Source organism: Nilaparvata lugens, chromosome 9 (assembly GCF_014356525.2).
Source record: "Nilaparvata lugens isolate BPH chromosome 9, ASM1435652v1, whole genome shotgun sequence".
NCBI classification, from domain to species: domain Eukaryota; kingdom Metazoa; phylum Arthropoda; class Insecta; order Hemiptera; family Delphacidae; genus Nilaparvata; species Nilaparvata lugens.
The window spans coordinates 22,469,396-22,486,460 of NC_052512.1; the positions used below are offsets into that span (position 1 = coordinate 22,469,396).

The following is a 17,065-nucleotide window of genomic DNA, read 5'->3' on the forward strand; positions in this document are numbered from 1 at the left end:
CCATGAAGAATCCATCCTTAGAATCTCATGGTTTTATCTTTCACCGAGCATGAAATGTTCTTGCACAAAAATTTGAACTTTAGACGCTCATATCTCAAAAAGTAATGATCGAAAAAAATGTTTTCCTGAGAAAACTTTTTATTTTTGATAGCTTGATAGTATACAAATCGAAAAACTTTGATAAATACGACCAATAGAAAGTTTATTTTCAGCCTTTGCACAGCCTTGAAGACAAGGATAGCAATACTATTGCTAATCAAACACTGCCATTATAACATGGATCTCACTATAGCAGCCAGTGCCTTTCATGACGCCACTATTAGCAACTATATTTATTTAGACAGATATTTGATAGTATTCTCATAGGCTATGGTGTAATAAAATCTATGGATATATTGAAGGGAAGTGATACAATAAGACTGCTGGCTGCTACTAGCTTGCAGTCTCCACACACCCCATCTACAAGCCGCGTGTAAGTTACAAGCTGCATTCTCCAAATTAAACTAGCTCAATGAATCATTGATACTGTGGAGTCTGATCATTTATTTAAGAAAACAAATTTCTCAGTACATTATAAACCCTTCATCTTAGCTCACAATTTAAAATCTAAATCCTCCAAATCACAATAATCCGGTAGATTAGGACGTGGACACTTCCAAGTTTTTTATTTACTTGCAAAACTACCCTTGGTTGCATGCATGTCTATTAAATTCAACCGCAGTTAAATATGGTGTTATCAATCAATGCAACAAGAAGCAATTAGCTAGATGAGAGTCCATTGATGTCATTTAAGTGTAGTTATATTGGATGAATAATAATTTCTGATAAAATAAGTGGTTGAATAATCTTCCATCAACTGCTGCCTGTTGTAAATGGATATTTATTCTTACATTACAGCAGCTTGACAAATCATATGACACAGTGATATTTTACAATCTATTTCCAAAACTTAACTAACAATTTCTCTCAATACCCATCCCCTCTACCACCCAACTTGTACCCAAAAACATCCTCCTCCAGGCCATAATAACTGTTTAAATCATCTTCTGTAAACTGCTGCCTGTTATTACCAACTAGAGGCGTGGCTAACCGAGAAGTAGGCGTTGGTAAGTGCGAGGCTCCTCCCCCATCATCAGAAGAGGGAGTGGCTAACTTTCCCCCTCCACCAATAAGAGGTGTTGCCAAGCCAGAAGGCGTAGCTAACTTTCCCCCTACACCAAAATTGGGCGTGGCTACTGTCCCTCCTCCTCCACTAGTGTTGCCACCACCACACACCGAATTGGCAATTGTCATCAGTACCAACTTTGCAGTCTTAACTACAGCAACATGAGCAGCAAATTGCATTAGTAGTGAACCAAAACCTTTGTACAGGCCTCCAGCACCTGAAAAAATGAAATGAAAATTTGTAACATTATAAAAATTGGGAACAACAATAAAAGAGTCAGCAGAATACAGCTATGAGGGACCTGATGTAGTATAATAGATTAAGTTGTCCATAAGAATCCTTCTCATAAATACAAGATTTTTTACATGAAATAGAAGAATAGATAAAATTTTTCATTCTCACCCTCTTGTCGCAAAGTGGTTTCATAGCAATCGACTACCCCTTCATAGCTTGTCAGTATGGGGGTGACATGAGATCCTGTATCTAGATTATCGATGATTGTCCTAGTTCCCTGGAGATGCAACCTGAGAATTAGAAAAAAAACTATTTTTATTTACAATAAAATGACACTGATGTTATTACATTGATAGATAAAATAATAAGGTAGTCTACAGATGGAAATTACTGAGATATTTAATTTATTCAAATGCTAGTGAATTGATAATATTATTATTAAACAAAAATCCAAATTATATGCTGTAAATCACAGGGAAGACTTCTGCTACTGCAAATATTGACATCGGGATAAACAGCTAGATTCAAATTCGATGAGCACTACTATTCTTTGTCGAAAATTATTTGTCTAGCTGTTTACCCTGTTGTCAATACTTGCAGTAGCAGTCGCTGTGATTTACAGCATTTAATTTGGATTTTCGTTTAATAATAAGTAATAAGGTAGTCCTTGTGCTATTTTTCCTCCAAATTTATGGTAATTCAACCACTATATTTATTACTGACACTTTATACAGAAATTAAATACACCAAATGATGTTCAAACTTCCCATTACGGCTAAAAATGGTTAGAGTATGGTTGAAATTGCAGGGACTTGCGGGCAATTCCTTTAGCTAGTCCATGAAGTATCTATAATTCAATTCACTCCAGCTAATATTTCGATAGAACATCCCCTCACCCTTCCCCCTTAGCAAGCCAACAGCTAGCAGTCACCACCTCATCCAGTCAGCCTACAACTTCCGTGGGAACCGTATCGCAACGCCGTCTGAAATGTAAGGTAATTATTGGCTGCATGCCAGTGTTAATTATTCCTATTGTCAGGAACTCACTTGTGAAATCGCGATCCTCCATATCGAGTAACCCCTTGAAATCCAACAAATCTTAGAACAGCCTATAGTAGGATTCACTTTAAAATGTCAGCATTGTTTGGATGATAAATTTATAAGAAACTAGCCGTCAGGCTCGCTTCGCTCGCCATGTCCGTCTAGCCAGGGGGCTCCGCCCCCTGGACCCCCGACTGGATCGTCCAAGAATGAGATCAGCAGGCTCGCTTCGCTCGCCTGCATTTTTCATTTGAGATTTTTTATCATATGTTAGAACAATCCAGTCGGGGGTCCAGACTAAACGTATATGGCGAGCGAAGCGAGCCTGACGGCTAGTAATAATAATATTCCCAGGATTGAAGTCGCAGTGCATAATCAATTTCACCGCGATAAATGCATTTAAATCTTCAACTTGGTGCCAACCTAACAAAGTCAACTCAACTTAATGCCAACCTGACAAAATTATTAATTTAGTTGCCAGTTAACAACTGTTTCGAAGAGGTACTCTATCTAGATTATAGTTCTATACTAACATATGATATGGAAATTTCAATTATAATTAAGAGATTGGGAGAAGAAGAATATACATGCTAAAAGACGAACTTTAAACCCTTAAAAACAACCCTTAGAGTTAAAATATTGCCAAAAGATTTCTTAGTGCGCCTCTAAAGGGCCAACTGAACATACCTACCAAATTTGAACGTTATTGGTCCGGTAGATTTTTAGTTCTGCGAGTCAGTGAGTGAGTGAGTGAGTGAGTGAGTGAGTCAGTCAGTCAGTGAGTGAGTGCCATTTCACTTTTATATATATAGATTCTGACAGTTTCAAGTGAATCTCATTATAATAGCATTAGCTACTGCTAAGTAGTAATTAAAAATGAAAATTTGAGCATAAATCACTTACCGGTGAAGGATCGTTTCAAATGGATAGAAAATAGTTTCACTGATAATTAGAGATATCATGTTAGATTGAAGCTCTATTTCGTCGTTCACAATAGGATTCAGAACATCTTTGGAAAGAGCGCCCTGGAAAAACAATAATGGATTTATATCATGCTAATTAATATTTTTTACTGAATTTAGAACAGCCATATGAATATTTCAAAAAAGAATTGGATTCCGTGAGATCTACCACACGATGTGAGGATCAGAGGAGTTTCAAAATTGATAATTATTGTAAGAATATTATCAATGAATTTTTAGTCTTTAATATTATAAAGAAATTGTAATTGATATAAATAAATTAAATGTTATTATTGGATTATATACATGTACGGGATATAAAATACACGAATAACGCATCATCACATCTGAACTACTAAACTGTTCAACTTGAAATTTTGCATGAAGATTCTTAATTTACCAAGGATTGTTACCGGCCTATTTTCATTTTTAATTTATCAATTATTATATTCAATTTTTTATGCAAACTTTACGTAAGATAACAGTCCAATCAAATCGTTTTCCTATTGCAAATTAATACTAATTTAATTAATTATAATTTGAATAATTGAAACAAATATATTCAATTTGTTATACAAACTTTATGTAAGATAAAAGTCCAATCAAATCGTTTTCCTATTGCAAATTAATACAGTTGTTAATTAATTATAATTTGAATAATTGAAACAAATATATTCAATTTGTTATACAAACTTTATATAAGATAAAAGTCCAATCAAATCGTTTTCCTATTGCAAATTAATACAGTTGTTAATACTTTCAATATCAGCATGGGAATATAGAACCAAATTCAATCTATTAGAATTAAATTTGAATTCAATCTAATTGTGCTTTAAACAGACCCTTGCTGAGCACGGTTACCTGATGGTAAGATATGAAGCTTAGAATCTATACATGTTATAAATGAAAACAAAATGAGTTCATTTATTTCCAGACGTAAAAATAAAGACATGGTCCTGTTCGTTATGTTATTCGGGCATGAATTCTTGTGGCATTGATCCATCAGATGACGTCAATAAACCGCGGTTCAATTTCGTTTTTCATTGTTTAATTCAAACATTGAATATAGATGAAAAATAAAAGGAAGGAAAAATGAACCACTGTTGAACTCCACTAGATGAAAAATGGAAAGTTTACTGTTGAGAGTCACCTGTTTTTGTTGGTTTATCCTATGTGAGATGAGCAGCATTCTACTGGTAACATTCTGGACAATGAGACCGAAAATATATTTCATCACTCCGAAAACAACTGTTGGTACTACTAGACTCAGAATGGGTAGCATTCTACCTGAAAGTTACAAAAAAAATAATTTACAAATTGAGAACACTGAGACCCGGTAAAATTTCCGAGGGCCAATATCAAAGAAACCGTCTTTTCTGAAAGGCCTTCTCTGATTGGTTCTCGTGGAATTAATCACGGTTTAGTTATTTGTGCAACTAGTGCGCAAAGTGACAGTTTGCTGCACCGAAAGAAACGTTTACGCCCGAGCCGTAGGCTCGGGCGGAATTGTTTCTTGAGTGCAGCAAACGAACTTTGCGCACGTATTTCACATTAAATTTTTCCTACAGTTACCATTGAATATGAGAAGTGGTTGTTGATGGGTAAAATGATGGCTGAAATCCATCAAATGTTTGTCTGTATAAATTAATAACAACTTTAATTTTATTTTAAACTTGATAATCCAATTGAAAATTAATAATCAATAATTCATTCAAATTGAAAATTAAATTAATCCAATTAATTTGAAAATTTGAATAAATCTTGATTTCTAAAAATTTAACCGGCTGCTGTGCAACCGGGCCTTAGTATTAAGAGTGCGCAAAGTAATACTTTGCGCACTAGAGCGGAAAAGTGATTCTTTGCGTTCTGTAATCAGTGCAGCAATGGCCACTTTCCAAGGTACCTGTAGGAAAAAAATATAACCGACTTTTGTGCAATTTGGACGGATAATATTGCAATTCCAATTTTTCAAGTATTTTACTTACAAGACTACATTTCGATGTTTTATTCAACATAATTTAAGAAGTTGATTATCAAAAACTTTTACTACAATAACGAGTATCAGTATTTAAAAAGATAATAATTCATGAATTGCACTGAACCCCTGCTCTCCAATAATTTTTGCTCTGATGGACAGAAAAAGTTTACAGTTGATTCCTACTGCAGTTTACAAACAATGGCAGTCTAAAAGTGGGTGAACACTGGCACAAGCACCATCAGTGTTATTTTCTCGGTTTATCACAGCAGAAATTCATTGGAAAGCTGAGCTTTTGGCTGCTAGTTATAACATTGACCAACCTAGATAAATACCATTTCAATCATCCCAAAAATTATGTCCTATCTATCAAAGTACTATGACGTTATTCTTTATATTTAAATAACGATTAGCCTCCTGCTTGGCATCAGTCGGTAGAGCATGAATATTTGATATAATTATATAATTAGGTCGTGGTTTTTTTAATAGGATTCAGTCTCATAAAATCTTTATAGGCCCAGGTATGAGCTTCCCCTATAACTCTTGTAATTCATTAAAAAATAAATATATATAAATATGATACTTATACTATAGTGTTGAGGAATTAAAATAAATTGCACACCATAAACATTTTGATACATATATTAAACAAATAATGCAAAAAATAGATCGAGGCAAAAAATATATAAAGAGCGATAAAAAATATAATATAAAAATAGAACAATAATTGAAATCAGTAAAATATCACAGTCTAAACTTTATACTCTAGATTTATGGCACGAATCATTACCATGTGCCTTTATCTTAAAATCATATGCATCCTTTTGCATGTAGCTGCGATATGAGCTTGCTAATACTTGTCGACTTGGACAATTCAATTAAAAATAGGTTCTTTAAGATCAACTTGATAAATTAGCAACTAATAATCCAAATATATATATATTAAATTCTCTAGTACATAGTAGATTTCTCTATATTGAATATATATTTTATCTCAGGGTGCAAGATTCGGCACCTGATGGAATAGGTAGAGCAATTCATCTAGTGAATTAGAGCTATAACAAACTATCGCAAATTATATTGCAAATATTAAAGATCCTATGAATATGTTTTAATAGCCTAGATTTTATACTTCTTTGATTCAATGGAATTTTCTGAAATGTATTGATCTATATTTTCCTTCAATAAAATACCTTTAATACTAATTTTACTTGCGCAAGTATTTTTCTTATTAAATTCTTAATTTATAATAAAAACCCTTTCGACGAGCTAGCTTTGATCATTAGATAGATTCGAAGCACTAGGGCGCCCATCACTAATTCAATATTTATCACTCACGTGTCGAAAATCTTCTTATAAGCCGCCGATGTCGATCCAACTCCTGGTGGTCCTGGAATATGGTAGCCGGAATCGTCTCTTCCAAGGGTTTATAAAATATTTGAAATTAAAAATGACTTCTGCTTTACAAGAGCATCACAAAGTCCTTTAAGAAATTTAATAATTTTGATCTAACTTTAACTTTTACAATTTATAGCAAGGTATTACGCTCTAAAATATTTAGGGTCCTCTCATGGTGGCATTTGGCTGGCGAGTGATGGTTCTCCTTTCTCAATTTTACAAATCTTATTTCCGACTTTCAAATTAACATAAAATTTGAATATCTTAGTCCTCCGCCATTTAAGGTTCAAATAGATCATACAAAAAATATCAAATTATTACTTAGGTTGTGCATTTAATAATTTCTTTTGCCTTCGGGCCATATCTATAACATAGACTATACAACAATTTAACATAGATTCCGAACATTTATAGAAATATATATAAATATTTTTGAATTGGCCTACAATTGCCGCCTATTAACTGCTATTGTGCTATTGGTGCATGCAAATTTGATTCAGTATTCATGCGCCTGGTACCTCCTATTTCCTGAATACACTTAATTATTTTTATTTGATTTTTTACTTATGCTCTCTACATGCTAGCTAATATTCTATATATACTAATATTTATATCATGCTTCCTAATAGTTAGCCACGTGATCATGTGTTCTTTCACATTGCATACTGTTTTGTTGCAATAGAGCTCTGCCAAGGGGTTTTGGTCAGATTCTACGTTGCTCGATTTGGTCGATCTTTAGGTTGCCGATCCCTGAATGCATATACCTAACCTCAATCTTCAAAATATTTTATATAATAATATATTTATTAGCAACAAATTCTTTCAAATCCTTTTTAGGTTTTTTGTACCGTTTAGCCAGAACAAGCTGATGCTATCTAATCTTAATTGTTATCTATTTGGCGATATTAGCCAGTTACTTTATTTCAGACCTATTAATATTTCGGTTAGGGATTTTTATCTACCCAAATTCCGATATTTTACACGCGCCCCTGGATTTGAATTCAAAATATTTGAGAATCACAATGTTTTTAATGAAAATCCACCCTTCAATACATCGATATATACCATACTTTATTTATAAATTATACTCTCAGACTTTTATCACAGTTCGCAGACCTATCTGCTGCACCTCCTTTAGACCTTTATCAAATACAATAACAAATTCTCCTCCTCAACACACATAAAATATCATAAATATAATCTTCTAGACGCATTCCTCCTTACAACACTTAAACATAGTAATTTTAAATTCGCCGCTCGCAGGGCCGCCAACCTAACTACACACATTTCTTGATTCTCACAATTGATTCTTTTCAGACAATAATTTGATGTACAAAACTTCTGGGCTTATATTTTATAGTACTTCTTAGGTCTTAATATAAATAATTTTCTATACATCAGGTACAATACTTTTCTTTTGCTAATGGCTCTTTGGTTTTGGGTAACTAGCATCCACTTTAGGTTTTTTCAGGGTACAAACATGGCATAACTAAAGGTAATAAATATAAAACATATAAATAAATATACTAACATTAATAAATATAATAAATAACAGTAATAAATAACATTTTTGGGTTTACAATACTTTTTTATAATCATATGTTTAACAGACGTTACATATTTGATTTAGGTGGCTTTGCTCAGCTGGTCGCTGTCTCTATCTTCATACTGCTTACGTCATAACTGGTTGTCGAGTCTTGCAAGTAACCTAATTTCTACATTTTTCCTCTTTAAAGGTAATTAACACATTTTAAATATTTTATCCCCGCTTGTGTCCTTTTTTATATGATGTAACTAATTTAATTACATAATTAAAAATCACTCCCTTGCTTGTTGCAGGCTTTGACAGTTGGAAGGAAACGAAAATCTGATTTGTTGACACGAGGTGGCTTCATCAATATTAAATTTATTAAGAAAGGTTAGTAATTGGCTTGATAGTGGTGTTTTCTTTGATTACTTATCATATTATTTCAAATTCGATGATATTTCATGTAGAAAATGTTGTGATTTACTTGCATCTTCTTGCATTCTGTTTGTAGATGTTGTAGGCTGGTGAGGTTATCTGCTGTCTGTTGGTGAGGCTGTCCTAATTGATAATTTATCTTCATGAATATAAAACCCCGGTATCTTGTATACTTTTTTAAACAATTCCTTGATTCATTAATTGTAGTTCCTTTCAATCCATTCTTTTTCCAATCATCCTGTAATTTTAATTCACCTTTCCTCTTATTTTCATCTATTATTCTTGATCTCGGTTCATTATAAAATTAGTAGGCTCACAACAATAACTATTTTTATAATATTAACTTTCCACTCATCAATAATAGATTCTTTTAATAATAACAATACAATATTTTCCATCATATCTGCAACACAGTCTTTTATTAATATCACAGCCATTATTACAAACATTACACACCATATCAAAACATTTATCAACTTTTTAACAAATATAATCTCTCAACATATAATATCCAGGTACTTCCACTTTCTTTATATTACTTTTTATTGCTTCCATTCTTCTCAAACACCGTTTATCCTTAATTAATCTCCACAAGTAGTCCACTTTATTGTTGCCCATGCACAAATCCGTAATAGTCCTTTTAGTAGCTCCGTTTTTATCCAATTTATTACGTCCATTTTGCCGGTCACATCGCTGATTTGCTCTCTTGAAACGTATGTGCCGCGGATGCATGTCGTTGGTCCCCTGTCCTCCATCCTGGTGTTGGTCCGGAATCCTCCTCGGGCGTTTGAAACGTGCATGCGGCCTCCATCGGCGTGCGCGGTTCCTCCGTTTCTTCCGCCTCCGGGCCTTGCGATGCATGTTCTTACGGTCCTGTATGCTGTCCTCCTCGTCCTGATACCGGTCGGGTGTCCTCGGGCGCTTCCGTCTCCGGGCCTTGTGGTGGGCGCTCCTCCGGTCCTGCATGTTGTCCTCTCGGTCCGGGTCCTTGGTCTGCTTCAGTGGGGTACAATGATATGGGTGCATAGGTTCTGTGCGCGGATCTGTTACATTTTCAATTTGTTTTGTATTCACCAACTCCTTAATTATAGCATGATCCTGGTGGCTGTTGGTGTTTTCCCGGCGGTGAGGGATCTTCGGTAGGGAACAGGATGCTTAGTAGGGATTGATACTTGCGGCTGGTTTTTGGTGGTGGTTTATCTGGTATTGGCTTTTGTTCTTCTAATAATATTTCCGGTAAATCATTTCTAAAGGTGGTATTTGATGATGAAATATCTTGCTTTCCTTTGTTTGTTTCATTGGAGCTTGCAGGCGTTATATCGGGGTATCATATATTTGTAATTTTTTAGCTGTAGTTTTCTGTATATCTGGTGGCGGGTCGTTGGGTGCTGGGTTCCGGGTTTTTTGTTGATTCAATCCTATTGCATGCGCTAATGTATAATTTGTGCTTACTTGTTGAGGTGGCGGTTTGTAATTTCTGTTGTAAATGTTCTGAGTGTGGCTATTATTTGAGTTTAATCAATCACGGCCATCATAATAATTTCTTTGATAGGTTTGCTGTGGATAATGGTTTGTTTGGCGATTTTGAAAACTTCTATCATTCCAATTATTATTGTGTTTATGATCATTTCGGTGTTCAAATTGAGGAGTAGGTCGTGAGCAATCATATGGTACTGATTCATAGGCTTGGCTGGTGTACTGATTAATTTTTGAATTAGGTTGATTCTGTGCATACATTTGATCTGACCGGTGATTTGATATTGCCATCATAGATTGTATATTGTATAAATAATCTATCAGCTGTTTGCAACTAGTTATTGGCTGTGTAGCCAATGCTGTTCTGACTTGGAAAGGTAGCTTTTTTACGATTATATTTGCTAAAACTGAATCACACATTGGCTCATCTAATTGAGCATTTTTCAGTTTAAGGGTATTAACAAAATTGATGGATGTGTCGTCTGTCCTAGAATTAAACTCACAAGCAATGATATTGGCTAGTGCATCCATTTGTCTATTTTTACTCCAATATTGTTCCAGGAAAGCTGCACTGAACTCGTCTAACGTCCTGAATTCGTGATTATGGATCTGGAAGAACATCAGAGGTTCACTGCTTAACAAACTGGATAATCGAAGACGCCAAAAATTCCAAGAGGTGGGTGTTAATGATTGAACTAGTTTTATCTGATCTATAAATTCTTTAGGTTGGAGATAGCGGTCTGTATTGTCAAAACGGCCTAATTCATTGAAACTGTGTAGTGAATCAAACGTTGCTATGGGAATAGGCTCTATATTCTCGTGCGGAAATTGATGTATTTGACTTTCAAGTTGTACTAACTTCTCTTGGGCCTGTTTCCAATGACTAGAAGCTTCTGTTTCATTATCTACTACTTCGGCATTTAATTCAGATGAAAATAATTGCTGTTCTCCAACGGCTGTCTCCAATGAATTAAGTTGTACTATGTTTTGATTTATATCAGAATTTGGGTGAGCTATTTCATGAATTTGCGAAGTGTTTTGTGCTGGTAGGTTATCTATTCTTTCGTTTAACTCACAAGTGACAGTATCTATTTTTGCTGTTAAATCGGTTGTAATTAGTTCTTGATTTTCAGCGGTAGATGCTGGTATTGTGTCCGCAGTTTCCTTACCCGTTCTTACCGATGTATCCTTCAATGATTCCCGCATTTCCTTCATTTCCGCCTTCAAGTCCTTCATTACCATGGTCATTGTTTTTTCTAAACTATTAGAAAATGACTTGATCATCCCCTCTACTATAACCCTTCTTATTGCTTCTTGGGAGACATTTAACGGTTTATTACTGTTCACAGGATTCTTGGCGGTGATTGAAGAGATCTGGGCGTTGGACTCCATCGCGCCCCCCTCAGCGTCGATCTCCGCTACTATCGCCGTCTGCAGTATGTCTGCTACCTTACTTTGCGTGGACGAAAAGAGACTCATATTTTAAAAATGGATTAAGTGTCAAGTGTTTGTTAAAAAAGTGAAAGTTTTGGCCAACAAGGCATTAATAAGGACACAAATGAGGATAGGCCTATGGACATTACAAGCCAGGTAACCTATTTATTACTTAAGCTCTTATAATATAATAATACTATTCATTGATTTCTGACTAGCAGTTTAGGCCCATAAAATATAATAGCTCTCTCTATAAAATATATTTTCTACAATAATAATATAAAATTTTCTTTAAAACATATAATTTCTCTTTATTTAAAGCTATTGATTCCCCAAAAAGTAATACAAATTTTACTTCGCCTGTTTTCCTCAATACTCGTATAGGTTATCTATAATTTCCAATATGGTTATTGACTTAATTTCAAATAATTATTCAATGAGCTCGGCTCTCATCATCAGTCCCACGTTGGGCGACATGTTTCTATGTCACGTTATTCTTTATATTTAAATAACGATTAGCCTCCTGCTTGGCATCAGTCGGTAGAGCATGAATATTTGATATAATTATATAATTAGGTCGTGGTTTTTTAATAGGATTCAGTCTCATAAAATCTTTATAGGCCCAGGTATGAGCTTCCCCTACAACTCTTGTAATTCAATAAAAATAAATATATATAAATATGATACTCATACTATAGTGTTGAGGAATAAATAAAATAAATTGCACACCATAAACATTTTGATACATATATTAAACAAATAATGCAAAAAATAGATCGAGGCAAAAAATATATAAGAGCGATAAAAAATATAATATAAAAATAGAACAATAATTGAAATCAGTAAAATATCACAGTCTAAACTTTATACTCTAGATTTATGGCACGAATCATTACCATGTGCCTTTATCTTAAAATCATATGCATCCTTTTGCATGTAGCTGCGATATGAGCTTGCTAATACTTGTCGACTTGGACAATTCAATTAAAAATAGGTTCTTTAAGATCAACTTGATAAATTAGCAACTAATAATCCAAATATATATATATTAAATTCTCTAGTACATAGTAGATTTCTCTATATTGAATATATATTTTATCTCAGGGTGCAAGATTCGGCACCTGATGGAATAGGTAGAGCAATTCATCTAGTGAATTAGAGCTATAACAAACTATCGCAAATATATTGCAAATATTAAAGATCCTATGAATATGTTTTAATAGCCTAGATTTTATACTTCTTTGATTCAATGGAATTTTCTGAAATGTATTGATCTATATTTTCCTTCAATAAAATACCTTAATACTAATTTTACTTGCGCAAGTATTTTTCTTATTAAATTCTTAATTTATAATAAAAACCCTTTCGACGAGCTAGCTTTGATCATTAGATAGATTCGAAGCACTAGGGCGCCCATCACTAATTCAATATTTATCACTCACGTGTCGAAAATCTTCTTATAAGCCGCCGATGTCGATCCAACTCCTGGTGGTCCTGGAATATGGCAGCCGGAATCGTCTCTTCCAAGGGTTTATAAAATATTTGAAATTAAAAATGACTTCTGCTTTACAAGAGCATCACAAAGTCCTTTAAGAAATTTAATAATTTGATCTAACTTTAACTTTTACAATTTATAGCAAGGTATTACGCTCTAAAATATTTAGGGTCCTCTCATGGTGGCATTTGGCTGGCGAGTGATGGTTCTCCTTTCTCAATTTTACAAATCTTATTTCCGACTTTCAAATTAACATAAAATTTGAATATCTTAGTCCTCCGCCATTTAAGGTTCAAATAGATCATACAAAAAATATCAAATTATTACTTAGGTTGTGCATTTAATAATTTCTTTGCCTTCGGGCCATATCTATAACATAGACTATACAACAATTTAACATAGATTCCGAACATTTATAGAAATATACAGGGTGTTTCAGAAGTAGTGTCGAGAATTTTAGGGTATTGTACCTGGATGCTAGGAGACTACAAATGTCATATTTGAAGTGTCCAAAACTCAGCGGTTATCCTTATAGCTGCCATTTTGTTTTTTTCACTTAAAAATTTTTATCTCAAGAACGAAATGTTGTATTGATCTGAAATTTGGCATGAATATTTATGCTATAAAGACTCTACTATAAAAAATAGAAAAAAAATTTTTTCGTTGAAATTTTTCAAAATGGCGGCCATTTTAAATTTTTGATGGCGAATATCTCGAAAACCGTCCATTTTAAAGAAAATTTACAAGAGACAAAAAAGTTAGCAAATTTTTTCACAATTCCAATGATACCTAATTTATTAAGATTGGTCGAAGAATAACAGAGAAATTAATTTTTTTCGTACTGCATGCATGACCACTTTTCACCATTTAAAGATCAATATTAATTTTTTTTATAATTTCATGAAAACCTTTCTTATTACAGAAATATACAAGAATAACTTTCCTCCAAATTTTATTTTACATTGAAAAATATTAATTTCACTCAAATCGGTTCACTGATACTAATGCAGCAATTGCTCAAAATGCCATCCTTCAACTTGATTACACAGTCTGCACCTTTCAATCATGGACCGTCGAACTGCCATAAAAGCATTTTCATCATCTTGAATGGCACCTGCTGCAGCAACCACTCTTGCCACAAGGTCTTCTTCGTTTTCTACTGGCGTGCTGTAAACAAGGTCTTTCATATGGCCCCAGAAAAAAAAATCTAAAGGGTTGAGGTCAGGTGAACGTGCGGGCCACGGTACTGGTCCACCCCGCCCAATCCACCGCTGACGATAGGTCATGTTCAGAAAGTCCGTAACAACATTTCCGAAATGAGCAGGGGCACCATCATGTTGAAACCAAATATTATATCTGTTTGCAAGAGGCACATCTTCCAAAAGTTCTGGTAGTATGTCTCTTAAAAAAGTAATGTACGTGGGAGAATTCAGACGATTAGGAAGAATGTATGGTCCAATCACGCGATTACCTAAGATACCCGTCCAAACATTCAGCGAAAATCTATGCTGATAACCACGCACTTTGACCTCATGAGGATTGTCTAAGGCCCAGACGTGACTGTTGCGAGAGTTGAAGATTCCTTCTCTTGTAAAGCTGGACTCATCGGTAAATAACACATTCTCTAGAAAATTTGGTTGGATAATGTCTTGCTGAAGAAACCAATGGGCACAGTTTACTCTTGGCTCATAGTCGCGTTCAACCAATGAGTGAACTTTTTGAAAGCGGAAGGGGTGAAGTCTTTCCTTGTTTAGTACACGCCACACAGAAGAAGCACTTGAATTGATTTGCTTTGCAACTGCTCTCGTACTCGTTCTAGGATTGAAATCGAATTTCTGCAATACTTCCTCTTCAAAAGCAACATTTCGAACTGCTCGAGGCCTACCAGCAATTACCCTGTTCCGTTCAAATGAACCAACTTCTCTCAGCCGATTGTGAGTTCTTGTGAACACCTGTCGGAAGGGAGACGGCGGTTTGGAAATGCAGCTGCATACATTCTTCTTGCTTCGGTCGCATTGCCAAGAGCTGCTCCATACATGAAGTGAATATCGGTGTACTCCAGCGAACTAAATTCCATTACAATAATTAAATATTTGTGTAGAAGCAACGTAAGAAAATATTGAAACTGGAAATTTAAGATAGAAATAAGACCTAGGAAACGTGAGACTAAGAAATAGGAAGCACTACATCTGGTTCTTTACTTTTAATGAAACAACAATACTTTTACAAGACAAACATTATCATCTGAAAACCATTGTAAAATCATCTGTTTGCCCATATGGAGCCATACCGAGTTTCAAAGCTTCATCTTAAATACATCTGGAATTAAAAAATTAATATTGATCTTTAAATGGTGAAAAGTGGTCATGCATGCAGTACGAAAAAAATTAATTTCTCTGTTATTCTTCGACCAATCTTAATAATTAGGTATCATTGGAATCGTGAAAAAATTGCTAACTTTTTTGTCTCTTGTAAATTTTCTGTAAAATGGACGGTTTTCGAGATATTCGCCATCAAAAATTTAAAATGGCCGCCATTTTGAAAAATTTCAACGAAAAATTTTTTTTTTTATTTTTTATAGTTGAGTCTTTATAGCATAAATATTCATGCCAAATTTCAGATCAATACAACATTTCGTTCTTGAGATAAAAATTTTTAAGTGAAAAAAACAAAATGGCAGCTATAAGGATAACCGCTGAGTTTTGGACACTTCAAATATGACATTTGTAGTCTCCTAGCATCCAGGTACAATACCCTAAAATTCTCGACACTACTTCTGAAACACCCTGTATATAAATATTTTTGAATTGGCCTACAATTGCCGCCTATTAACTGCTATTGTGCTATTGGTGCATGCAAATTTGATTCAGTATTCATGCGCCTGGTACCTCCTATTTCCTGAATACACTTAATTATTTTTATTTGGTTTTTTACTTATGCTCTCTACATGCTAGCTAATATTCTATATATACTAATATTTATATCATGCTTCCTAATAGTTAGCCACGTGATCATGTGTTCTTTCACATTGCATACTGTTTTGTTGCAATAGAGCTCTGCCAAGGGGTTTTGGTCAGATTCTACGTTGCTCGATTTGGTCGATCTTTAGGTCGCCGATCCCTGAATGCATATACCTAACCTCAATCTTCAAAATATTTTATATAATAATATATTTATTAGCAACAAATTCTTTCAAATCCTTTTTAGGTTTTTTGTACCGTTTAGCCAGAACAAGCTGATGCTATCTAATCTTAATTGTTATCTATTTGGCGATATTAGCCAGTTACTTTATTTCAGACCTATTAATATTTCGGTTAGGGATTTTTATCTACCCAAATTCCGATATTTTACAGTACCTATCTATCATAGAACTTGAATTAAGTCTACAAAGCCGGTTAAATTTTACCGTGATTGATTTCACGAGAACCAATAATAGAAGCCGTCTTCTCTGAAAGGCCTTCTGTGATTGGTTCTCGTGAAATTAATCACGGTTAAAATATAACTAGCTTTTGTGCAACTGGGTCTCCGATGGAAAAGACAGATATCGAATCTATAATCGAATCACTAATCGAAATCTATATAATCTGTTCATCGAAAGAAAGGACACCAATAACATACAGTAAGTTATATCCGCTCTTGTGCATGCATATAAAAGTGATGACTCATCAGCTAATAATATTGCTGGACTAATAAATACCAGTTCACAATGCTCCAATTAACACAAAATCACGAATTGTTATTATTCAGTTCAGTCCCTGAAAGAGATGTTAGGTGGCCACTGTGAATCAGTCTTGCTGCTGCAAGGTCTACTCTCAAACTCGCATGTTTGCTTCAATCGTCTCCTGGCTCCCAAACAAAACATAATTCATTCTATTCTAATCGATCGTGTGTTAATGAGAAAACAAGCCTATTCTTCTCAAAT

At 34.3% G+C, this 17,065-nt stretch overlaps 1 protein-coding gene across 1 annotated transcript in view; it reads right to left on the reverse strand.

Annotated features, from left to right (window-relative positions):
- Positions 1-210: 210 nt before the first annotated feature.
- The window catches only part of LOC111060169 (solute carrier family 25 member 46), a 29,868-nt gene continuing 13,013 nt past the window's right edge, over positions 211-17,065 (reverse strand). Inside the window, exons 5-8 of the mRNA XM_039435635.1 lie at positions 4,553-4,689; positions 3,344-3,465; positions 1,568-1,689; positions 211-1,382 (exon numbers count right to left, since the gene is read on the reverse strand). Coding sequence (XP_039291569.1) covers positions 967-1,382; positions 1,568-1,689; positions 3,344-3,465; positions 4,553-4,689 — 797 coding nt within the window. The 3' untranslated portion in view covers positions 211-966. The remainder of the gene's footprint in view (positions 1,383-1,567; positions 1,690-3,343; positions 3,466-4,552; positions 4,690-17,065) is intronic.